At 39.1% G+C, this 26687-nt stretch overlaps 1 protein-coding gene across 3 annotated transcripts; it reads left to right on the top strand.

Moving 5' to 3' along the window:
- The first annotated feature begins 1880 nt into the window (after positions 1-1880).
- On the top strand, positions 1881-23876 carry mapre2 (microtubule-associated protein, RP/EB family, member 2). Of its 3 annotated transcripts, XM_085438716.1 has the most exons (8): positions 1903-1964; positions 5898-5925; positions 17059-17186; positions 18511-18656; positions 18773-18989; positions 19228-19373; positions 22159-22317; positions 22448-23876. In XM_085438716.1, the coding sequence occupies exons 3-8, from the start codon at positions 17066-17068 to the stop codon at positions 22544-22546; spliced, it is 888 nt and encodes a 295-aa protein (XP_085294842.1). In that variant the 5' UTR covers positions 1903-1964; positions 5898-5925; positions 17059-17065; the 3' UTR covers positions 22547-23876. The 3 variants fall into 3 exon arrangements, with proteins under 3 accessions (XP_085294841.1, XP_085294842.1, XP_085294840.1); XM_085438715.1 differs by lacking the exon at positions 5898-5925 and having other exon boundaries at positions 1881-1964; XM_085438714.1 differs by lacking the exons at positions 1903-1964; positions 5898-5925 and adding an exon at positions 12495-12797.
- Positions 23877-26687: the final 2811 nt, after the last annotated feature.

Below are 26687 nucleotides of genomic sequence, written 5' to 3'. Positions count from 1 at the left end.
GCATGAACTGTTAAGGAATTACAGATGTTTTTATACAGATTCATACATTTTCAGAAGTAATGGGAAAATGTATGACAATTTTAAATATCAGGATTGTTTTTAACACCAGGATGCAAATCCTTTGCAGTCAGTGACTGCCTAAAGATTAGAACCCATGGGCATCGCCAAATGCTGTGAGATGCTCTGCTAGGACTGCAGCCGCCTTCAGTTGCTTTTCATTTGCTTTTCTGCATTCAGTAAGTGAAAAGCGTGCTCTGCTGGGTGGAGTTCAGGTGACTGACTTGTCCATTGAAGACTATGCCTTTTATTTACCTTTACTCTTGGGTTGCTTTTATAGTATGCTCTGGGCCATTATCCATCTGTGCTGTTAAGCTCAGTGTAATTGGTTTTGCAGCATTTGATTGAATCGGACCAGGGAGTACAGCCCTGTTAACCTTACAATTCATCCTACTTCTTCTATCATCAATAAATGCTGGTGACCCTGTTCCACTGGCAGCTATACATGCCCATACCATAACACTTCCTCCACCATATTTGATATATGATGTGGTATGCTCAAGATAATGAACTGATTTTCAGCTTTAGGCTCTTTTGGATGTTCTATGATAAGTGAGTGTAACCAGTAGTTTGCACATTGCTGTAAATCATTTGCATTTCCATTCTTGAATGCATCCATTCATTGTGGTCGTGGACAATACACCTGCCTCCACAGAGTGCGTTCTTGTCTTGTTTAGGTGTTGTGAAGCTGTTTTTCATGGAAATAATTCTGCCATCATCCCTTTTGGTTGTCTTTGTGTTTTGTGGGGGACATTTTGGTGTTACTGACAGTCAGTCAGTGCATTCCTTGTTTTTAGACATGTATCAAATTTAGCCATTGCTACAGTTTTTGCCAACTGTGTGAAAGGTTTATTTGAATTTTTCACACAGATATACATAAGGCCCCACCTGGTCATGAAACTGCTTGCTAGTCAGTTGCCCAATTATTTATGAGCCACTGAAAAAGCATAAACAGTAAATGCAAAATGTTTGTTAAGTACCTCGAATTACAGCTGAAAGTCTACACTTTAATCACATTCTGGGTTTTTCAATACACTAGCGTGTACAAGAGGGAACAACAGCTCAGAATATGCAGATACTCAGTTTAAATAATTCAGCCAGTCTTACATTTCAAGTGCTGAAAACAGACAATATATGGAAATTTTGCTTGATTAAACCCCTGTAGTTATTATTTGGAAATTAATTAATCAGCCAAATGCATCCACTGTCTCATATCAGCAGCAATACCATTTTCTTCAGTGCAAAAAAAAAAGAAAAGAGAAAAAAAACCCATCATTGTATCACTCAGTATGCCTGACTATATACACATGTTTTCCAGGATTTAGACATAAACATAGACTTTATTAATCCCACACTGGGAACATTAATTTATTACAAGGGTCAGGAAGAAAAATGAATTAGTTATATTAGAAAAATAAAAATCGAAAAATAAATAACAAGAATAGTGTACATAGATGCCAAAACACTATGTTATATACAAATGGTCATTATACACTGTAAAACAACAACAAAACAAACAAACACCGAAATGTATGTACATAGAGTGCATTGAGGTCTTTCATTCGTATTATTTTACATATTTATTTTATAAACGGTGGTGTTCAGCTGCGTGCATCTTCAGATGGACGATTTGCATTTTCCTGGAGTAAAAGTGAAGTGACACGAGGCGACAGGACAGAAAGCTGTCTGATTGTTGTGAACGATCAACGCATCACAACTCGATTGGTCAATATCATGACAGAGGTCGGCGACGCACCAATCAGCAGAAAGAGCGATGAGACGCTGTCCATTCAGCTCTCCGCTCGCAGTTCACCGTCTTACGAGAATGGGCGTTTGAGGGTGGGGTGACTCAGCCGGAAAACAGCCTTTTTTTTAACACCTTGTAACCTGCGGATCGGAGTTCACTGGTGAGTGAGATTTGCTTTTACTGAAAATTTTCACTGTGGAATTTGAATTGAAACGTGCAACGGCGAAAATCAATGCAGAAATATGAACGTATTTAAGCGGCGGTCGCTGTTTTGTACCGTGATGTTGCCCGGGTTCAGGACATACGTCGGCTGTCACAGCACTGTCAAAGTAATGGCAGGAGAAAATATTAGCCAACTGTAACTTGACGGTTAGCCGGAGAAGATGTAATACTGTATTTATAAGTCACGTCTACCTTCGTAAAAGTCTGTTTGATAGCATTAGCTTGCTTTTCCAGGCAGTCTGTCATTTCTAATACAAAGTTGAGTTAGCTTCATTTACGAGACTTGGTGCAGCAGCTAGCTGCTCGGTGGCGGTGGAGGCGCTTAAAAAATCTCAGAAAAGAGGGGCACTGTTTGGTGTTTTCCCTCTTCAGCAACCACAGCTAAAAGAAGGGACAGAAGAAATGAAGAAGGGGTCACCATAGACGAGTGTCGCCTTTTGTCTTGGGTGCAGATAATGCCCTTTCTAAATGCCAAAGGAAAACTTTCTTTCTAAAGTAGCGGGTTAACAATCTCTCAGGTCTTAGGAAAAGACTCCTCGCAGTCTAACAGGGTTTTTCTCCCTTAATATCATCCTAACCCGTTTTTCTGGAGATCATAACCTCTACAACCTGCAGCTCGGATTAACAGAGGTGCATTTGGGATCCTCTACCAAAGGTTGGTTAGCTCTTAGTGGGAAAAGGGCAAGCACAACTCTGCCTGATGCTTCACAGCCCAGTGTTGACTCATTGCAGGCTAACGTATAGCAACACTTACTGTAAGAGCATCATCTTCCAGATGTGGGCTGACATGCTACCCCACCCTTACAAAACCCTCAGCAAGCAGCATTCACAAGACAAAAAAAGCTCTCGGCTGTCTGGCTGCTCCCTTACACTTAAAGACTTATGTTTAAAAAAAAAAAAAGATTCACTTATTGCTCTATATATGACGTACTGTGTAGGAATGTGGGGAAACACAAGGCGAGCAGTCTTTTTACTACTAAAAAAAGCCATATGAATGATAACAAACTCTATGACTAGTCAGTAAATCCATTATTTATTCAATTAAATACACAGAAATTCAAAGATTTAGTAGACTATAACATAGTTTAAATGATGTACAAAGCATGCAATCCACAATTACCACTTAATATCCAGAAGCTGTTTAAAATGAGGGATAACAAACACAAATGACGATGTATGATGATGATTATCCAGTTTAGTGTGAAGATGCTTTAAGTACTGAGAGTTCATCTGTAGCTGGATTTGACATGAGCGATTTATTTCTTTTTCTTATTTAGTTGCGATTCTTTTTAAAATGTTCCTTTTTTGCTGATTTTAGGTGTTCCAAAAGTCTCACCTTTAACCTATACCCTTTTGGATTTCTCATTAATTTCTTGTCATATAAATAAACTGAATAAAGATAAAGAATTTGCAGCCTAAATGCATTTTTACTCATAGTCTTACTCAAGTCTGACTCAACTAACATATTATTAGGTTAGTAAAACTTATGAGTTAACTTATAGTTGTACTCCTAAAATTCCATGAATGAATGTTAAATGGTCACCATATTTCCATTCTCAGTATTCCTTGTCTTACCCTAGAGCTGGGCGATATGAGATTTTTTCATATCACGATATGTTTTTTTCATTTCAGGCGATAACGATATCTATCACGATATAAGCCAAATAACTATATTTGTAAGATTTAAATATGCCGTTGCTCACAAGTAAAATGTGAAATAATCAGCAGCTTGTTTTTATTTAAATATTTATTTCCCATAATAAGTTCAACAGGGTAGATGTACTTAAGGAACATGAGACTTTTTCAGATAGATAAAGGCAAATATTGCAAACTACACAAAAGGCAGCCGCTAAAGCGTTTAAGTTTCAAAATAGAACAAACGTAACAGACTACTAAATTGTCAATTCCACTTAGAAACAAAATATTAATTCTAAAAATAAATCTTAGTTTGTTTTACAGAATAACAGACAAAACTGACTAACTTTTGTCAATATCAAATAAACTGAGAACTAAAAGGAAATTCTCAATCTCTCCTTGTTGTATAGCTTAGCTTTTCAAACAGTTTTAACAGTTACTTTAGTCTGACAAAAGCCGAATGACGAATTAGCGCTTCCAGTCAGAGACTGAGGCTACGTCCACACGTACACGGGTATTTTTGAAAACGGAGATTTTCCGTTTTCGTTTTAAAAAATAATCCCGTTCACTCGTAAAGGCAGAAATGAAGGAAAACGCTGCTATGAACATGCCAAAGCAGCAGGTGGCGCTAGACTCCTAACCGTGCAGAAATGTTGGCCAATCAGAAGTCTAGAAGCCTCGGTGGGAAAAAGTAAACAAAGCTGGGGCATAGAAGCAGAACCGAGTCGTGTGTGTGGACGGACAGTAACTGTGTGTATATGTAAGCATTTAAACACTGCAGAGTAGAATTAACAGTATTGTAGAAATTCATTTCACCGAAACAATAACGTGGCGCACAGTGTGACGCATGCACCAGTTCATTGTATTTCCAGACTTGCTTTCGGCACAATTTACAGTGCACGCTACTCTGTTTTTTTGTCAGACTTGAAATAGCCGAAATACCTTCACACTACGGAACTTCTTTGGCTCTTCCGTTCGACAATCTCTCCGGCATTGGAACCATCATCTGTTTTCTCTTCGGTCAGGCTCGGTTGATTTTTCTAGTCGGCACACTCATTTCCTCCATTACCCGCTGGCTGCTTCCCAAACAAACACACGTGCGGCTTGGCACTTGTGCTATACGGTAACAAGTCACGCGACGTGACGCTGCGGCTGTGATTGGTTCGGCTCCGCGCTACTTAATTTGGATTGGCTGACCTTTTTTTTTTTTTTTTTTTTTTGAGGACAAGAGCGGCGAGGTCTATCGCGAAAGCTTAATTTCTCTATCGACTAAAAGTTATATCGCGATACATATCGTTATCGTTCTATCGCCCAGCTCTATCTTACCCCATTTAAAACTATTTCAAGGGATTATATAAGATTGCTGTTTCTCAAGATTACATTATGTGACACATCATTTGATTGATGTATATATTTTCATTTTAGTGTTAGGGTACATCCATACTAAAAACTATGCTTTAGTTTTCAAAACATGTAATTTTTCCTAATCTGTCTCGCATCCACACAGCTTAAAGAGACCGTTTTGAAAAAAGCTTCTGACACACTTTTAGTTGGAAAACTCCAGCATTGGATATTTTAGTCCAAACATGCTGATGCTTTTTGTAAAGGGATGACTGTGTTCACCTCATGATTGGGTCCTTTAAAATTGAGCCAAAACAATCTAGCAAAGCTCACAAACCTTTTATTTCTACTGTCCCACTGCCATGACTTAATCAAGCAATGTCGCTGTTACTTATCCACAGTTTTGGTCAGAAGTTTACATACACTCATCATGGGCAGGAATATCATGGCAATCAGCCTCAAACATATATATGTACACCCACACTAATGATTTGTTTAAATGTCTCTTAGCAAAAGCATCTAAACCAGATGCTTTTGGTAGCCATCAACAACCTTCAGTACCACTTATGAAAAGATTTGAGTGAGTGAATATTTGTGAGCCTGTATATATACTTTGATCCTGTGTGAATTAGAAAAGATGTGCACTTTACGCTTCCCTGTTCCTGCTCCTTTTTTGTTTTTATAACCTACCATACAGTGTTTTAGCATCTAATAGGCGTTCATGTTAATGGATCTACTCTACTTTTTATTTCAGTCAATAACTATAAGTGTGTTGTTTTTTTGTTGTTTTGTAATGTAGTGGTAAGCATCAGCTACCTGCCTCAGATTGCGATGATACTGTACACATTTAAGAAAATTTCTGTTCTTTATTTCAATTTCTTTTTGTCAAGTGCAGCACGGAGGAACATCCCTCTGCAGTTGAAGTAAGCAGTAATAGACCCAGAGGATGTGTGTGTTTATATTTCATTCTTAGGGCTTTACAACCTGACCATATATTTAGAAAAAGCTATGCATGCTCCACCTCTTCAAGCCCTTCAGATTGGGAAGTGATAAGTTTATTCCTGTGACAGCCTAGAGTTGACATTAACCCACCCACCTTGCAGTGACACGGTATGGTGGGGGTACAGTTTCTGGCCACTGGGACGAGCACACTTTCCTGTTTTCATGCCTTCCCTGAAGTTTGACCATGACATGCTTTCACTGTGTGCTGCTGCCAGACACAAAGCAGACCTCTGTGCTTGTGTTGTGCCCAGCGTGCTACGGTATGGCTGTCACTTGTCAGTCTGAAAGGGCTTCTAGCATTACCATAGTGGAAAAGTAGCATTGCATGCCTGTGGCTGTCAGTGGAAGTGTCTGCAATTCAGTCATTAATGAGATTAGTCTTGGTTATGCCTTGTGTTCAGCTCTGCAGGAATTTGTGTAGACTACTACACAAAGACTACTTTTGACCCAGCAGAGCAGTGGTGTCAAATTCATTTCAGTTTTGCGGGCTGCTTGCATTTGAGTTTGCTCTCAAATGAGCTGAGCCCAGTAAAACCAACTACTAGCAATGTGGGCTTAGTTCTTAATATCTCATTTAAAAAAAAAAACAAAAAACCTCACACCAAATATATTCAGTAAATTAACAAATAATGAAGTGCAGCCTCAGTCTTTATGAAAAATAAGAGCAAACTCAGCTTTCCACACTTAGTTTACTGCCATGACATAGTCATGAACTGTTTTGTACTCTTTAATGACTAATTGGAAGTATCGATGACTTCTTTACATTTATTTCACAATTTGGACCCTTGGGTGTTCCTTGTGCTGGATGTTTGACACCCTTACAGAAGAAGAAGAGGGAATGTCTTTCAGGGTGACCGCACAAGATTCCCAAGTTAAATTAGAGATTAATATTATGCATACTGTTCACTGCCTTGATTTATTTCTGTTACCTCCATCTGAGTGATTCAAATGGAAAAAAATAAGACTCATAGTGTAAATTATGGGAGCAACTTCACAGTTAAATCATATAGGAATCTGCAGCTTCAGATTAAAGCTCTTTTGCATTGTTGTCCAAATGTTGAAGCCGTATAATTACTGTTGTGAGTGTACAAAAAGTAATGCATGGAATTTTGACATGTTGAAGGCCCTGATTTATACTGATGTGGACATTTGTAGGGGGGTAAAAACTGATCACAGAAGGAGAAAACAACATACACCTAAAGCAATAAAACTGTCAGGAGAAACTGCTGTAAGACCTACCTGTCCTGTGTTCTGGACCAGAAATGTACACATCCTTCAGCAAGTGACATTTCTGTCATTTGTTTGGGAAGAGTTAGCGGGTGCTTTCCAAGCTAACAAACTGACTGCACCCCCTGGGTAGTACAGCCTTCAATGCCTCAGCTGCTTCTCCAACAGAGATGGATTTTTTTTTACATATAAACAACTGTATTGGCTGTGTATGTCTGTAAAATACAAACTGGAAAAGCTGATGTCCACAGCCTTCAGCAGATGACATAAAAGAAAAAAAATTGAACCAGAAACAGAAAACTGATTTGTTTTATTGTTGTTGTTGTTGTTGTTGTTGTTGTTGTTGTTTTGATTGTATTAAAGCTGTTTGCTAGTGGAGCAAGAAAGATAGGTGTTATATTCAAAAGTGCTTTCATCACCTGGCAGTATAATGAAAAAAAGAACTAATGAAATTTCAGATGATAGAGAACAGATGACTATTTTCTGCACATGTAAGCACAAGTGTTCTTTTTAAACTTTGACTTGCCCTTTGGTATGTCTTGGATACAAAAAATGTTAAAAGCTGTTGTCCTATATCATTTCATAACTAAGTTAATAAAACTCTGTATATTCACTGGCCACTTGCACCATGCTAGTACAGGATTGGATCTCCTTTTGCTTTCAAAACTAATGGGTTTGAGCTTTGTGACATAGTATGTTATCTGTTGGAAGCAGCCATTAGAAGATTGGTACACTGTGGTCATACAGGGATGGACGGGGTCAGCAGCAGTACTGAAGCAGGCTGTGGGATTTAAACAATCCTCAGTTGGTACTCAGGAGCCCAAAGTGTGCCACGACAATATCCCAAAAACGGGTTAAACCACTGATGCAATGCTGGATGGCTCTATGGTCTGACCCTACCATCTAAATGTAGCAACAGAAATTGAAACTCATCAGACTAGGCAACATTTTTCCAATCTTCTGTTGTCCCATTTTGGTGACTGAATTGTAACCTCAGTTTGCCTTTTTGAGTCTGACCATTCTCCTGTGATCTCTGGCATCACTGAGGCATTTTCAGACAATGAGCTTTTCTTTTTCTGACCATTTATTTAGTCTATAAACTCTAGAGACTGTTATGTTGGGATCCCAGTAGATCAGCAGTTTCTGAAATACTCCGACCTGCCTGTCTGGTACGAGCAACCATATTAAATTCAAAGTTGATTACACTGCCTTTCCTTCCCATTCTCAACTTTTTGAAATTCAGCAGGTCGCCATGACCCTGTCTGCATGCCTAAATGCATCGAGCTGCTGCTGTGTAATGATCTGATTAGAAATTTATGTTAATGAGTAGTAGGTGTACCTAATGTAGTGGCCTGTGAGTGTACATATGGGGCAATTAAAAAAGAAAGTCCTTATATTTATACTGAAAATTGTATTATCAAAAGACAAGAAGTGAATAAAACTGGACTATATATATCGTTTTCCATTTTTAAAACATTCATCTAGAGTTAAATTTATTGATTTATAACTGTGACCTCAGCTTTGGCCTGATGGTGGCACCAGAGTTCTATTTAAGAGTTTCAGCTGAGCACAAAGACTGTTGACTCTGAATTGTGAGTATTTGACATTAGAAGCAGTATTGTTGATTTTGACAGAAAATTGTTGGCCCCTGCATCAGAGTGAGTGTTGACTTGAGGATCAAATTCCAGTAAATAAGCCCTGCTAATGTTTAACGGAAGTTGCTCCCTTACATTGCAGGCCAAAAACATGCTGACATGAAAAAGTCCAGTCACCTCAGGTGTGAGTTTACCTTTGGACCAATGATGGTGGTGAATAGATTGTAGGATAGACCTCAAAATCTGTACCTGTATTTCTTGCACCATCACCGTTTAAGTTTATATGTAAACTGTAAAGGCCTGTCCTCAGACTCAAATAGCAATTGGGTCTTCTAAATAAAGGAGTGGCAGAGAAAATATAAGAAACAGTAGGAAAGAAATCAAGGCAATAGAACAGAAGAGCAGAAATGCTTCATCTTTGTCCTTTGAACATAGTTTGTGCATAAAATCCCTGCATCTTTGCTTAACTGTTTTCAGCAGGTAGCGTAGTCCCCTGCTATTATAAAGCTTTTCATCATCCCTGTTAAATACCGTCATGTGTACTATTGCATTCTTGATTACTAACCATAACAGGCTGGACTGATTCTATTTTGATATTATCAGTTTAATGCTGGGCTATTTGCACAAATCATTATTCTTATAGTGTGAAAAAGAAATTCATTTTTAAAATCAATACAAATGAGATATTTGTATTAGTTACATTTATTTATGTAATGCCTTTTACAGACATAAAAGTTACAAAGCGTTGTACAACAACTAAAACCAATAGAGAGTGACTCACACTTGTGTTTAAAATATATAGAGCTCACTTTTTAGACCTTATTTCTGTGTCCCATTTCACTGTGGTTGCCCAGCAGTGATAAAAGCAACACAAAACAAAGCAGTTTAACACCAACACATTGGTAACACAAACAGAAGAGAGCTTAGCAACCACAGGACTGTTGTTTGCGCTTAAACCACAGACCCGTGCATACTGATTTATGATGTTCATGTGGTTTATAATTACATTTATTACACACATTTTATACATTTTAACGTATGTTACAGCTGAATTATAGACTGATTAATTGGTTTGCTGTTGAACAGAAAATTAATCTGTAAATGTTGAAATTGGGAATGGACCTATTCTCAAATTATGGTTGATGCTGATTTATCATATTTGTTCATATAGTCTTGTTTGTTATTCATTTCCCCTTTTGTGTCAGGCAATCAAATCAAAAATAATATGAAATAACAGTTTTAAAGGCTTTACATTTACATTTACATTAGATTTCATGACATTTGAAGACACCACTTGCATTTTGGGTAATGGTTATAATGCACTGATATATAAAGGCCAGTATTTGTCCTTGTGGCTTGTATCAGTGATTGAAGTGGTGTGTTTATATTTTGTGTCATATCAGTTTTTGATGGCTAAATGATTTAAAAAAATGTACTAAAGAGCTAGAAAAGTATAAGCAAGGAAGCAATTTATTTATATAGCACTTTCAGAACAACTCCCAGCTGAACACGAAGTGGTGTACACTTGACATGCCAGAAATGATACATTGAATAAGTAAAAAATAAAATAAAATAAAGATAAAAATTAAAAAACAAGATGATAATTAAAATTACATTTAAAATAATAAAATACCCTGGCTTTCACTGTATGACCACTACGTTGGACTCCAGCCCCCCTGTGACCCCAAATTAGGTTAGCGGTTTAGAACATGGATGGATTGCTTTGTTTCTCTGGAACAAAGGTGAAATGACTATCGTCAATGACATAATTTTGATTTTCACATTAGCTTCACAATTGGTACATCCCAAATAATGGTGATATTTTTTATTTTATTTTACTGATTGGACATTTTGTGATTATAAGTAGATTCCTCGGATCATTTAAAAAGTAAAATAAAATGGATTCTTGTTCTCGGTTGATTTACTGGTGATGATGCCGAGTAATTGATGTTGATTAGATCGATAGTTTGCATACATGCATCATGGTCATGAGGGTTATGCTAATTTGTAGCTTTTAAAGATTCATTTGAGCTGTTCTTTTTCCAGGGTGGAATTGTTGTAAACCATTAATCTTAAATGACTTTTAAAAAACTAAATTTTGTGAACTGGTTTGAACTTATTTTGGATTTACTCTAATCCGCAGACCCTCAAAAATATTCATGCACCCCCACTAAAATTTGGTTATATGTCTCTTAGCAAGTTGCTCTTCAACCAGACTCTTTTGGTAGTCATCAACAAACTTCTGACATAACTCTGGCTGGATATTTGAACACTTCTTACGAGAATCGGTAGAGTTGTTGGTTTCGTGGCACAGACCTAGCTTTAAGCGTAGTCCATAAATTTTCAATGGCATTGAGGTTTGGGTTTTGGAAGTCTATTCGAGTCTATTTTAGGTGAAGTTGTACAATTTGGAGATAGTCTTCCTTCATTATTCTGTCCACTTTGTGCAATATACCAGTTAGAGGTGGGAATCACCATACATCCCATGATACGATATTATCACAATACTTAACGCACGATACGATATTATTGCGATTTTTAAAAAAAAAAAAAATTTTGCAATATTCAGATTCTGTACATAAAGTTAAACTTTATCAATATTCATTTTATCTAATATCAAAGTCTGGCACTCAGTCTTTCTCTCATTTCAGTCAGTTTTATTGTTGACAAAGTGAACGGTTTGTATTACAGTCTAGTCCAACTTAACTGAATGCAACCATCTGGTACAATTATAGCTATTCTAAACTATGCAATTTATGAAAACTATGCAGCCCATTCAGCAACTGAAGAATTTGAAAGTAAATTAAAACAAAATATAAATTTACATTAAATAAAAAAAAGTTTTAAACTTAATTAAGATAAAACATATCTTAAATTAAAATAAGTAAACTGTCATGTTTATTGCTGGCAAAAAAAAAGTTAAACACATTTGGACAGTGAAGGAATGTCAGGATTCTTGCTCAGAAAAAGGGTCAACATGCTCTGAGCACAAAAACCATTTTTGTAACAAAATATCAATTTCTGCTGTCCCTGTATCGATACATTATTAGCAAACAAAATATCACGATACTACACAGTATCGATTTTTCCCCCCCACCCCTAATACCAGTACCACTAGACATGATGCCCCAGAACATAATGCTACCACTACCATATTTTTTAAAAATGTATGCTGTACAGTATTTCCACCCTGGAAAAAGAACAACTCAAAGAAATCATTAAAAGTTAACCTGATATTCATGCCCATGATGAGCGTGTGTAAACTTCTGACTGAAATTCAGTTAGTAATCAAAACAGCATTTTATCACACACCATGAATGGACATGATTTCATCACCAACACTACTGGGTATCGTTTGCCTACATCTGCTTTAATACCAATCAGCTATCTGATGATCTAATTAAGGTGAAGTGGATGTGCTGCGTCTTCCCTTTATTCCCATCCCTTCTTTTTAGCTGATTGGTTGTCGCCTCTGAGTTTTTTTTGTTGTTGTTTTTTTCCCTTCTTTTAATAAATCCCCTCGCCGCACCTCAAAAAGCGACGAGCATCACACATCGATCTGACCTCCCCGGCGATACTTTTCAGCACTCAAGTAATCAATGAAATTTTGGTGTACTGAAATAGCCCACCATAGGGAAAACAGGCAGCCAACCCCGCGAGTCACGTGGTACAGGGAGCAGCAACGTCATTAGGGCAGAGATTTGTGAGGAATAAGCAGACAGAAGGAGAGAGAGCCCCGGAGGTGCGGCACTTTCTTAGCATTTTGCATCGTTCCTCTTGCTTTTTTTCCCTCGTCCCCCCTCGGCCAGAGAGAGAACAGAGTTTCTGTTCAACATTTTAGAGACCCAAATGCCCGGTCCCACCCAAGCCCTTTCCCCAAATGGAGAGAATAACAACGACATCGTCCAGGACAACGGAACCAACATCATTCCTTACAGGAAAAATACAGTGCGAGGAGAGCGCGCCTACAGGTAAACCAGTGAAATGTCGCATTTGGTTTAATGTCAGGAAAAGAAAATCACACCGCTGCAGACCCCCCCAAAAAAAACCCGCAATCCGGCCTCCTCCTCTTCTTCGGCGTTTTCCTCCCTGCACCCATCCGCTTTTTCCCCCCACTCACCAATCACACTCCCCTGTCATGTTAGCCCTCTGTACCCGACACTGTGTCGTAAATCGCTCTTAAGTTAGCTTAAACCCTCCCCCTGCTTCTCCAGTAGCACCCGAAACCACTGCTGGGACTAGCATGTAACGCTGTCAACTGTTTTATTGTATTTGGTGGTGCGCAATGGTACAGGCACGTTTTTTGGAGGAGTGGGTCCAGCTTGTCAGATGACAGGACTACACAGACAGCTCCTCCTGTTCCTCCTCCTGCTGCTGCTGCTAGAATATTCCCATCGTGACTTGACACTCCGCAGCTACTGAATCCCCCCCACTGTCGCCATTAATATGTGTCTGGGTGATGTTGTACTGTGGGTGTCTGTAAGGGGGAGACCCTCTACTAAGACTTGCCGCACAAGCCCGGTTTCTTCTTATTGAATTGAAGCATCATGCCCAGCCCTGGTGTCGGCAGGCTATCCCTGCAAGGCTAACAAAGCATGCTAAGCGGCGCATACATCCGCTTTGTTGACATGGAGAGGGGCTGGCCCAGTTTCCTTCCTAGAGCCGAGGCTCTGCTGCTGCTGCAGTGGTCTGATAACCCAACTTTAACGCTGAATGGTTGGGGTTATTATTATGCTGCATATCCTGGTGTCTGTTTGAGGGGGATGCTTTGGCACCATATTATCGCGGTTATAAAACCACCAGATGGGTGTTTCTTTTAATGCAGCTGTTCTTGTCTGTGAAATGTTGTAAAAATTAGAATCAGTATTGAGATCAGCTCGACTTCTTGCATTGAGGATTGTAGACCTGCGAACAGCCTTTGGAGAAGTGAGATTGTGGGTTTTAGAGAAGGCCTCAAGGCAAAAACAGCAGTCAGTGAGAAAATAAATGCTTTATCTTGCTTTCCTTGCTGTTGGAAGTCAATATTGTAGTTGAATTTAGTTTTTCTTTTTTTTAATTCATTGCACAGCTTTGCTCCTTGCACAGGAACATTATAAAGCTGCAGTAATATGTGCAATGACATATTTGCATGTTTTATATATTACTGATTGTGTTTTAAAGAGCTCATTTCCATTATTATGATGCTCTGTTGCAATTCTCTGAATATTTTTTCATATTTCAGATATTCTCAGGTGGGATGTCCACTCATGTGCAGACTTTCCTTCCACAATATCTCACGCTAAGAGTTAACAAATGAATTAGGAAGAAATAACTGTTTTGTTGACTTCTTTTAAATGTGTAGCTTAAGGGTCAAAGTTTGAGTTTACTGATGTATCTTTGGCACATTGCATGCTTTCAGTATGCATACTGCAAGTAGAGCAGGTGCCCTGAGGCCTCCAAAGTCACAGTTTTGCAATTCGATCAAATCTAATCAGCCTTTGCAACAGCTTCTGTCTGCTCCGCTGTGCAGGAAAAGTCAAATCAAAAGATCCCTTTTTCATCCTGCAATGTATTATAAGTAGAGCTGGGCGATATGAGATTTTTTCATATCACGATATGTTTTTTTCATTTCAGGCGATAACGATATCTATCACGATATAAGCCAAATAACTATATTTGTAAGATTTAAATGTGCCGTTGCTCACAAGTAAAATGTGAAATAATCAGCAGCTTGTTTTGATTTAAATATTTATTTCCCATAATAAGTTCAACAGGGTAGATGTACTTAAGGAACATGAGACTTTTTCAGATAAATAAAGGCAAATATTGCAAACTACACAAAAGGCAGCCGCTAAAGCATTTAAGTTTCAAAATAGAACAAACGAAACAGACTAAATTGTCAATTCCACTTAGAAACAAAATATTAATTCTAAAAATAAATCTTAGTTAGTTTTGTCTGTTCTTCTGTAAAACAAACTTTTGTCAATATCAAATAAACTGAGAACTAAAAGGAAATTCTCAATCTCTCCTTGTTGTATAGCTGAGCTTTTCAAACAGTTTTAACAGTTACTTTAGTCTGACAAAAGCCGAATGACGAATTAGCGCTTCCAGTCAGAGACTGAGGCTACGTCCACACGTACACGGGTATTTTTGAAAACGGAGATTTTCCGTTTTCGTTTTAAAAAATAATCCCGTCCACACACAAAGGCAGAAATGAAGGAAAACGCTGCTATGAACATGCCAAAGCAGCAGGTGGCGCTAGACTCCTAACCGTGCAGAAATGTTGGCCAATCAGAAGTCTAGAAGCCTCGGTGGGAAAAAGTAAACAAAGCTGGGGCATAGAAGCAGACCCGAGTCGTATGTGTGGACGGACAGTAACTGTGTGTATATGTAAGCATTTAAACACTGCAGAGTAGAATTAACAGTATTGTAGAAATTCATTTCACCGAAACAATAACGTGGCGCACAGTGTGACGCATGCACCAGTTTATTGTATTTCCAGACTTGCTTTCGTGCCGAGTAGCGTGCAATTTACAGTGCACGCTACTCGGTTTTTTGTCAGACTTGAAATAGCCGAAATACCTTCACACTACGGAACTTCTATGGCTCTTCCGTTCGACAATCTCTCCGGCATTGGAACCGTCATCTGTTTTCTCTTCGGTCACGCTCGGTTGATTTTTCTAGTCGGCACACTCATTTCCTCCATTACGCGCTGGCTCCATTACCCACTGCCTGCTTCCCAAACAAACACACGTGCGGCTTGGCACTTGTGCTGTATGTAACAAGTCACGCGACGTGACGCTGCGGCTGTGATTGGTTCGGCTCTGCGCTACTTAGTTTGGATTGGCTGACCTTTTTTTAAAAATGTTTTTTATTTTAAGAGGACAAGAGCGGCGAAGTCTATCGCGATAGCTTAATTTCTCTATCGAGTAAAAGTTATATCGCGATACATATCGTTATCGTTCTATCGCCCAGCTCTAATTATAAGTATCTACAGTAGATCATCACCTCACTCAGTCATTGATTTGGTTAAAAAAAACAAAAAACTGCTCAGATATTTTAAGGAGCTTGGAAATAAAGGGACTGGACTTCTTAAAGACATTTCACCTCTCATCCGAGAAGCCTTTTCAGTTCTAAAACCAAAAGGCGGAGAGTCCCTGCTCAGATATGACTGTTTCTTAAAGTGTATAGCAAAGAACTGTTTATGCTGAGATAATTGAATCTGCTTTGAGTTTGCAGACAAAGTTACCCCCACAAACCCAGGGTAATTTCTTGAATTTATTGCTGTGCTTTTGTCCCGTGTTCCACTGCTGTGTGGTTATTTTAATGTGACTTATCTTGTTAAGCAGATAGTCTTGCATGCAGAGATCATTTTGCCCAAGATAACATTGATTCATGCCAGATTTCAATCTCCAAGCCCAAACTTGTATTTCCAGTATCAAACTGTGATCTTATCTGCACCTCTACTGCTTTGTGTTATAGTTTGCCTAACAGTCTATGACAGACTGTTAGGGAGGGCTTTGGACTCTGTGTGTCACACCTGAGGATGATAATGTGGACATTAGTATTGTTGACATGTAGCAGCCAGGGGTCGGGTGGCATTGGGGGGTTCAGAGTATGTTTTATGCTGCTGGGCTTCTTTGCGGGTCAGTCTGGGCATGTGGAGAAATGCTAAAGATCAACTCGTGTGCTATGTCTAGATGCAGTCTCACTGTTTACTTTCCAGGCTGAAGATTTTATTTAAGAGATTATACAATTCTGTATAGTTTAACTGATTGGGCTAAACATGAGCAAAGCAGTTAGGATTTGTTTGGCCAGTAGTTGTTCTAATTAACCAACATTAACTGTCCAGCAGCTCTTTTTTTGTGGCCTTTTTAAAATTTGATTTGATTTTTAGATCTCGTCTTTGTGCTTTGAAATAATTTAAGCTGGGCTGTTTTATTGTATATTGAATAGTCAACTGAATTTGCATTAGTATAAACTGTTTATTGATGTTTTTTGTGTATTACCAATTCTTATTTCACTTTCCCAGGGACTGCAGATAGCTGAGTCTCTGAGGAGACTTAAAAAAAAAAAAATACATCGTCTCACAGTAAATAGCAGCCCCTTGTCACCATGTCTTAAAATCTTAACCTATTTAAGAAGTTGTCCCATTTTTGAAGACCAACAAACTGACTTGAGACAGAAAGAAATAGGACATCTATCACAGCAACCTAGCTTTTGTTTTTCAGTGTTGTTTCCTTTCTATTGCAGTTGGGGGATGGCGGTCAACGTATACTCTACCTCAATAACCCAGGAGACTATGAGCAGGCATGACATTACTGCCTGGGTTAACGATATCCTCTGCCTAAACTACACGAAAGTGGAGCAGCTCTCCTCAGGTGAGAACAGACGGACCTTTAAAAAGAAAGGAAAAAAAACTTGTTCTTCTCTCTCGCTTCAGCTCATCCTCTTCCTTCCTCCTCCTGTGCCCGACTCGCTGTCTGAAATGGGGGGGGGGGGGGGGGGGGGGGGGTGTTTTTAGTGGTTGGTCTTCGCCTGAATAGCTTTCGGTGTAAGCTGGCGGTTAAAGCAACCTGTGGAAACATGTTCACCTCTCCCTGGAAGAGAGTTGTCTATAAATAAACTCTGCCGTGTGCTCTCCTGCTGTGACCAAGTAATCCAATTTCAATCACCCTCTGCCTACACAAACACATGCACACCCATCCCCTTTTTCTCAGGGTGTGGTTTGGTTTAGATGGTTTTCTCATGAGCTCCCTGGTTGGGTTCATATGAGCTTTACCTAAGGTTGAGCTGGTGTCCTCTTTTCAAATGGATCACTAAGCTTCAGGTTATGTGAGCCATGTTAACGTGAAAGCTCATTAATATTTGTCTTTTTAAAGAAATGAGGTCAAGGATCTGGACATGAAAAGCCTCACATGTACAAAGGCAGGCATAAAAAAAAAAAAGAATCGTAGACTGTGTGCAATAACATAAGATGTACTTTATTTATCTCCAAACTTTGTGAATGCTTATGTTACAGCAGCTAAAATTTAAGATTAAACACTGCCTTTAAGAAAATGGGTTTATAGTATATAGATCAATAAGATAAAATGCGCTGTGACAAAACCGGTCATTCAGGAGGAAATCTGAGTACAGCCGCTACTCCTCTGACCAAGTTGAGGTGGTTCACCTAGGATGACTCCTAGGTGAAGTGTTTTGTACATATCTTGCTAGCAGGACAGACCCAGGACAGGCTGGAAAGATGAAATAATAGGTAATAATATATTATAACAAAGTAAAATATCTCAAATTTAACCAAGAAAAGAAAAAAAAAGCTGGCTAAACGTAGTAACAACACAGTAAATATCAAATCACATTCAAGTGACTCCGTATAACAGTGCAGTGCAATAAAGTTGCTTATTGTACACAGTTTTAAGTGTTCTGACTGCAGAGTTTATTTAAGCTGTTAACACGGGAGAACAGATGATTCCCTGCCCGACAGACGTGTGTATTTTAAAGAGTTATTGCACGAGTAGAAAAGATTTCCTGTAACTGTGGTAGCACAATCAGTCTGTTAGAGATTAAGTGGTGCAGAGTGTGGTCAGGATTATTCACGGCATGTTTTTCAGTGTTCTGCTCTCCACCCCCCCCCACCCCCCCACCCCCCACATACATAATTATTCTTGTGGTGCTTAACTATTTTTATTATTAATAATTCTTTAGGAGCTGCTTATTGCCAGTTCATGGATCTGCTCTTCCCTGGCTGCATCAGTCTTAAGAAGGTCAAGTTTCAAGCTAAACTAGAACACGAGTACATTCACAATTTCAAACTGCTGCAGGCATCCTTCAAAAGGATGAACGTGGACAAGGTGAGTGTCCTGAATATCTTTTACTTTTTTTTTTCTTTTTTCTTTTTTTTTTTTTCACCTCGCTTTACTGTTCGGGGGTTTTAACAGTCTTTTTTTTTTTTTTTTTTTTTGTTCAGATTATTCCTGTGGAGAAACTGGTCAAAGGCAGATTTCAGGACAATCTCGATTTCATCCAGTGGTTTAAGAAGTTCTTTGACGCCAATTACGACGGCAAAGATTACGACCCAGTTGCAGCCAGGCAGGGTCAGGATGCCATCCCCCCGCCTGATCCCGGTGAGCAAATCTTCAACCTGCCAAAGAAGTCTCACCATGCAGCCAGTTCTCCTACCGCAGGTAAGATTCAACTGATGAATAAAACAAAACGAAGGTTATAAATCATGCATGTATGCTTACTGTTATCTGCACATTTTTTTTGACACCTTTGCACTGGATGTATAGGGTATCAAATGGCTAGACTGTTACTTTTCCTGCTCATATATCAGCTCCTGTGATTATTGGGTCTGATTTGTCAAGTTTACACTCAGATATAGTGACAAGCGACCCTTTATTCATAAATATTTCTTCGCTGCAGGAGCATCCAGGTCGAGCTCTACTACTCCTAAGTCTTCAACGCCAACATCCAGACCCTCTTCCGCCAAAAAGATCCCCACATCCGTGTCAACTCCTGCCAAAGGAGAGAAAGAACTGGAAGCACAAGTCACGCATCTTACTGAGCAGGTATGTCTGTGTACAGCTCAATTGTGAGCTTTTTTAAAAATGTTAATTTTTTATGGTAAATGGCCTGTATTTATATAGCGCTTTACTAGTCCCTAAGGACCCCAAAGCGCTTTACATATCCAGTCATCCACCCATTCACACACACATTCACACACTGGTGATGGTAAGCTACATTGTAGCCACAGCCACCCTGGGGCGCACTGACTGAGGCGAGGCTGCCGGACACTGGCGCCACCGGGCCCTCTGACCACCACCAGTAGGCAACGGGTGAAGTGTCTTGCCCAAGGACACAACGACCGAGACTGTCCAAGCCTGGCCTCGAACCGGCAACCTTCCGATTACAAGGCGAACGCCCAACTCTTGAGCCACGATCGCCCTTTTATAAACCTTTCAGCTGTAAACGGCTGGTAGGGCAATAACAATACCGTAACGGGTGGCGGCATGGACATCCATTTGTGAATGTGATAACTTGAAAATGAGGAAATGTAGGATTTTGAAAGTGATAACACAGGTGTATCTATTTAAAATCTTGGATGAGTTTGAATCTCAGTGACCTCAAGGTCAGAGGTCAAGTTTTCTGAAAATCTTTTGAATGCAATAACTAAGTAGGAAGTCACCTAGCATTTTTAAAATTGTTACTCAATGTTATTGTGACTCAAATAACTGGATCCTAATTTATTAACATCATAGAATGATAGACTGTAGAATTTATTGTATGTTTATCTAAGGGCCAGTTTATGCTCACTGCTCTCACCAAATGACAGAAGTGATGTCACTTGCAGTAAGGCATGGCATGTTTTGGCATTTTTTTCGGCCAGCTGTGCACCTTTTCAGTTTACGTAGCTTTGGAGCTATTGCAGCCTCAGCTATTTAAAAAAATTGACAGGCTTGAGGCAAGGCTGTCTATATGGGCATATATATGACACATGTATGCAGGGATTCCCATATGGTACAGAACTCATGGAGAAAGATTTCTACAGCAGCTGAAGAAGATCGCAAAGAGACAAAAGCGCCACAGTGACGAGTAGAAACAGACGTAGCTGTGCAATATCAGCACATCGGTGTGAGAAGTGACCAATGCGGCGAGCATAAATAGGGTTGAAGACTCTGTCTCTGTCAGGCTGTCAGCCAGCTCCCCTGCATTGAATCTCCCATATGTTACTGTGGTGTGATCACTGTGTAAATCAGCCTGCATGAAGCTGCAGAGACACACAACCACTAATCAATGTGAATTATATTTGATGTGTCATAATCAGTTGCACTAATGGAAAACTGCCCGTCACAGTTGGCATCGTGTTGGAGTTGATGTGAAACTGAGTCTGAATTTACTATGTATATATTTTTGAATGGAACTAAATTTGAAAGACGAGTCATTTCATGTTGAAGTACAGTCGTTAAGTGCAGGAGTTTTGACACATTTTTCACTCCAAATTGCCCACATTTGTATTACTGGGTCTAATATTACAGGTCTGTAAGTAAACTGTCTTTTCTCTTTGATAAGATATAGTTTTATCTTCAGTTGTCTGCATGTTGTCCCTCCAGGCTTTAACTGTTTGGTCGTGGTTGTGGTCCAATGTAAAATTGGTTGGTTGGCCTTCACTGAATCAGGTTGGTAATCAGTGTGGGCGAATGACAGAATAAAATTGCTGTTTTCTACCTTCCTGGCATGGTCCTCACTGACACTGATTCGTGTTCCTCCGTCTACTGGATTAAAATGGAGGGTCGTCTCTTCATTTACTCGTTGCCATGGTGAATCCTGGTATTGGAGCTCCATTGATGATGGCTTTTCTTCTGCTACACATACGCTTGACTGAGAGAGAACATACTCAGAAATGATTCAATAATAACTAATAGCTGTGATCAACTTCTGTGGCACTCAAAACTCAAACTGAGTTTGTTAAACCTGCTTTGTGGAACATGGCCAAAGTCGCCCCCTGCTGGCTAAGAAAGGGTGCAGATTTAAGGCACTTGTACATTTCACTTTTCAGATCTGGAGCTACATCTATCTTTTATATACAGTCTGTGTCAAATTAGGAGTCAGACCTAAATCCACTTCTCACTCTGTGGATAGACTAATGGTTCCTTAGAAAGCTGGTATAGAAATAGGCTGTGACTAATGTTACACCTGACGCGTCATATTTGGAGATTCAAAGTACTAGAGATTTAAAATCTTAGCAGACATTCAACTTGTTTCCAAATATTAAAAATAGCACTGAGGCCTTTTAAAGGCACTGTATGTGGTTGGTTTAAAAAAACAAAAACAAAAAAAAACCCCTGTGCATACAAAGCTGCTAAATGCTGTGTGGATATTGTGTAGTTGTTCCACTCTGAGATCCAAAATGTTGCTGGCTGCATTAAATTTGGTACAGTACATGTCAGATTCAAGCCAAGGATTAAACTAAGAAGAAGCGGGCTTGGAGCTCTTGTGCAGTGACCACAAGCCAGAAAATGCTGCCAGGCAGCATTTGATTTTTTTATTTGATTTTTTTTATGTACATTTGTTAAGCAGAAACTGGTGAATAGAAGACAAAGACTTAACTGATCGGTAGATCCTTTACTGATATAATGATTGCATTCAATCATTCAGAGCTGCTCTAGTGCTCAAATCACATGTAACTGAAGACAACTTGTATCAGTTAAACAGTTTATCTTGAGTCGTTTTCTTAGAAAGAATCATTCGGATCAGTTTTAATCAGCTTTGTGTTTCTTCTCTGCTTATCTTTTAACGTTGTGAGTCTGTTCAGAGTTTGTGTGTTTTGAAATGCTTGAACATTTATTTTTGCAGGTGAACACACTAAAGTTGGCACTGGAAGGAGTGGAGAAGGAGCGAGACTACTACTTCAGCAAGCTGCGAGAGGTGGAGCTGCTCTGTCAGGAACAGGGGGAGGAAAACGCCCCGTTTGTCGATCGGCTAATGGAGATCCTGTACGCCTCCGATGAGCAGGTCAGTCCAGGCCTTTAGATTGATCCAAGCAGGATCGTGCTCATTCTTTGTTGAGGAAATCATGTGGATTTAATTCAGTGTTTGTGTGCAGTCACATGCGCTTGCCTCAACTCTCTCTTTTCTTTTTTAGGAACGAGGGGAGCTAGCTGAGGGCGACGGACAGGAAGTGGACCAGCAAGCCCACGAGGAGGTGCCAGACGATCAGCAGGAGGAGCAGGATGAATACTGACTGCCATCATCCTTCACCGCAGTTACACCCCACTCTCTCTTTATTTTATTTTTTTAATTTAATTTTTTTGACTATGTGAGAACTGTTAAAGGATTTTCATTTGTCCTCATTTTTATTTTTCATCCTCTCCGAAACTGAGCACATGAAGAAGCCTCCTGAAAGAAGCACCATCACAGGTTTTTGTTTGGGTTTTTTTTGTACCCCTCTGCTCACTGTTCAATGTTTCTTGTGACTTTTGGTGAACTGCTGTGGCGGGTTTGTGGCAATGAGCTCCACCAGCGGACAAGCTCAGACCATCAGAGGACTGTGTGGGCGCAAAGTCAATTCAAATCCTGCAGTTGATGTGATGAAATGCTGAAGTTTAGACAGGTAACCACTACCTGTCAGTGCAAGTGTTAGACTCCCTGCTATTTTTATTTCTTTCTTTTTTTTTTTCATATCAACAATATTAATCATAAGAATGCAATAAGCAAAGCCCTGGAAGGGCTCGTAGTAGCTCTTATTTAACCTCCTTCCATATGTTGCACTGACATTTGACTTCGTATTGGACAATCTGTCCATAGACCCTCACCCTATTTATTATTGTTGTTGTTATTAAGACTTAGGAATAGTGCAAGGATCTGAATTGCATCCTCGTGAAGGAGGATAATAAAATGTAGTTAAATCCCAACTGTATGACTGTGTCACAGCTGTCATTACAAATTACAAGATTTCAGATAATCAGTGTGCTCGGCTTAGCGTTTGTTCCCACCACACAAGGTGGCTTTAGTGATAGAGATTTAAACCGTAAACATAGGGAAGGAAGAAACATTGTGGAGTAGTCTTATGATGAAACAGCAGTTTTAAGTTGTAAACCTCCGCTGGAACTGTTGGGATATTTTTTATTATTTTTTTTTTTTTATCACAGGTCTTAGGGAGATGTCAGTTCACTGAGCAATTTGTTACACTATATTCCAGTAAGTACATTGTATACCCTTTCTTAATATTGCATTTACTAATATTGAACTGGGCAGTGCACCATGATGCTTTAGTCATATATTATTGTGTAAATGAAAAAGAATGTAAACATGTACTGTCAATAATTAATGAATGGTAAATGTTTTGTTTTCTTTTTTTATGTCCCACTCATTATGCATTCCCCGACAAAAAATCGTGTTGCATGTTTGCATTTTATTTGTGAATAACTTGACCTGCTTTTTACATATTTAATAAAAAACAAAACAAAAAAAAACATGTTAAGTGAGCTTTTGTATGTTTAACCTGCTCTTTGAAAGATGTTGAGATTCGAATGGATTTGCTGTAATAAAAATCACCTTTTGAGTCCACGGGAGGTTGTTGTCCGTCAATCCATTTTCTTCCACTTACTCGGGGCCGGGTCGCAGGGCCGCCGTCTAAGCACACTAGAGGCGAAACTATGAAACAGGAAGTGAGAACATAACTAAAGCTTAAGTGAACACTTAACTACAACAAGAACTAAAGATGCCAGTATACTCAAGAATATATAAAGATCTATGAATGACAAAAAAATTAAAAAGCTTTAAAAAGACCCAGTCATATCCAGTATCATCACAGAATGATCCTGAATTCATTTAGCATGACCTGAGATTTAATTTATTCTGTAGCTGATTTCAGACAAAAGGAATTACAAATCAAATTTTATCTTCATTTTCCAAATTAATCGGGGGCTTTAAGGGGACAGGTAGAAGGTACAGGACTTCTTTACATCTGTGGACTGGAATATTTAGTACTGAGGGATTTACACAACAGGACTTGTTTCACAGGTGGCATCCTATCATGGTACTATGCTGGAATTTACTAAGCTCTTGAGAACGACTCATTCTTTCACAAATGTTTGCAGAAGCAATTTGCATGCCTAGGTGTTTGATTTTACACACCTGTGTCTATGGAAGTGATTGGAACACAGTGAGTGAGTGAATACTTTGGGCAATCCAGGCTATCCAGGCTATTCGGGGCCTGAACCAGGTGTAGGACTGGACTCTCCCAAACACGTCACTATAAGACTGGACTCTCACACACGTCACCACACGCACCACCACACATTTCCTATAATCCTATAATTCCTATAATTTATAATCCTTATCTTTATAATCTCTTCTGCTATTTGCACATTCTTTACTGTAAATTCCTAAGTTAATTTGTAAATTTTTGTAGTAAATTGTAAATATTGTAGAACTTTTCTTCTGTCATTTAATGGTCGGGCATTGTACAGCTACAAGCATTTCACCCCCATGTCATACTGTGTATGGTTGTGTGTGTGTGACAAATAAAATTTGAATTTGAATATAGTGTATCTAGTACAGCATTTATAGTTTGTTTTAATCAGCAACCAAAAAAACCTCTTTCTATATTATCATTTATTAGATTTACTACAAACCATTTTTCCCCTTTGCCTTCAAGTCAAATGTTCTTGAGAAAATCACAAACATCTATTTATTTCGTTTTCTGTTTAGTTTTATTTTCCAATTAAGAGGCAATTTATGTGAACAACTTAGAGTGTCCAAAAAGTGCAAGGTAAAGACCTCACAGTTAGGGCTGGGCCATATTATACCGTTCACGGTAATACCGGTATAATGTTAGGCAACGATAGGAAAATGAAATATCGCGATAGAATGGGAGTAAAACGCGCGTGCGCAGTGCCTTTGTTTTCATACGCACATGGCCGATTGTTGAGTGAAACAGATGAACCAGAATTGGTTTGTAAAAATGGTGCAACTTCCGTGATGTGGAACTGGTTTGGTGTTTGTCCATCAGATACACAACAAAGCACATTTTTTGCAGAACATGCAAGCGGCCGTTGTTATTGTCATATTTGTCGGACTAAGATGCTCTTAAATCTGGGAGTAATCTGGGTCCTAAACTCCGTATGCTTCAGGTCAAACAACACTGCAGCATCACTTAGAGTTAAAAACTGTCTAAATTCTTTCATCTTTAATAAAACGATCAGCATTGCTGCTTTACCAGGTGTAACTATGAAGTTTAACTTCCAGGCATCCATGAAAACAAAAGTTATTACATTTAACGGAGTTAGAAGTTAGCAGGAAGCTAGCGGAAGTTAGCTCGCTAGTTTCGCTAGTTACCTAAGCATGATATTGCATGTTCTGACTGAGAGATTTCTGAAAAAAATCAAACGTACAGCTCTGCTATCACTTCCAACATAAATGAAGACGGGAAACTAAACAGCAGTGACGTTTGTAGGGTTACTGAAGTTGGGCTAGCTGGTATATAATGATGTGCTACGTGATCGCTAGCGACACAGCTATGTTAGCATAACATAAACAGTGAAGCTGGAGGACGAACACTAACACTTTTCCACTTATAAAAGTTAACGTGAAGGTTCTTCATGGTTAGAGACAAATGCAATCGCATGGCAGGATGCTGTAAATGGACCAAACTTCAGTCAGGAGAACAACTGAGATAATCCATCCACAATACGAGGTTAGTCATTAATATACTGCAACAACATGGGAATAGAGCAGCTGCCAGAGAATTCAACATTAATGAATCAATGGTACAGAAGTGGAGGAAGCAAGAAGAATGAGTTTAATAAAGTTTGATTTATCTGACTGCTTTGTTTCGCTTAATGTGCCTTATAATCCCGTGCACCTTATGGTCCGAAAAATGCGTACTGCACACTGCAGTTTAATGTTGCAAAGCACCTCTTTTTAACTTCAGTGGATATTATACATGGTTATGCTCAGGATATGTCAGCCCATTTCTACTGGAAATGCCTTTTGGTTAAACTTTCAGCAAGGAATTTGCATTTGCACTGTTACATTTTTATAAAGCTTTAATGTACATAAAAACCAGCTTCTTGTTTAAGTGAAAATAAATGGAAGGTTGTCTTTTTGCGCTAGTAATGTTGTGGAGTTGTATTTTGTCTCGCATCAATTATATCGTCGGTTATATCGTTATCGCAAATTTTGAAATATATATCGTGATAAATATTTTTGGCCATATCGCCCTGCTCTACTCACAGTATTAGGGAGGAAATTGACAATCAGACAAATGTAATCTTTCCAGTGTGTCACCTAGGACCACCTAGGACCACCAAGGACCACCAAGCGGGAAGGAAAAACTCCCTTTTACAGACTGAAACCCCTGGCAGAACCAGGTGGTAAGG

Source organism: Copadichromis virginalis, linkage group LG18 (genome assembly GCF_057382275.1).
Source record: "Copadichromis virginalis isolate Kocher_CV1m ecotype Utaka linkage group LG18, C_Virginalis_male_GT1.1, whole genome shotgun sequence".
Taxonomy (NCBI): Eukaryota; Metazoa; Chordata; class Actinopteri; order Cichliformes; family Cichlidae; genus Copadichromis; species Copadichromis virginalis.
Note: the sequence above shows the minus strand (reverse complement) of the source record. Positions and strands in the feature narration are given on the sequence as shown.

Bases quoted from the DNA above. Each gene is read 5' to 3' on its own strand.
- mapre2 (XM_085438714.1), top strand. From the start codon at position 12,676: ATGCCCGGTCCCACCCAAGCCCTTTCCCCAAATGGAGAGAATAACAAC. The intron at 18,657-18,772 runs GTGAGTGTCCTG...TTTTTTGTTCAG, and splicing joins AAAGGATGAACGTGGACAAG to ATTATTCCTGTGGAGAAACT. The intron at 19,374-22,158 runs GTATGTCTGTGT...TTATTTTTGCAG, and splicing joins TCACGCATCTTACTGAGCAG to GTGAACACACTAAAGTTGGC.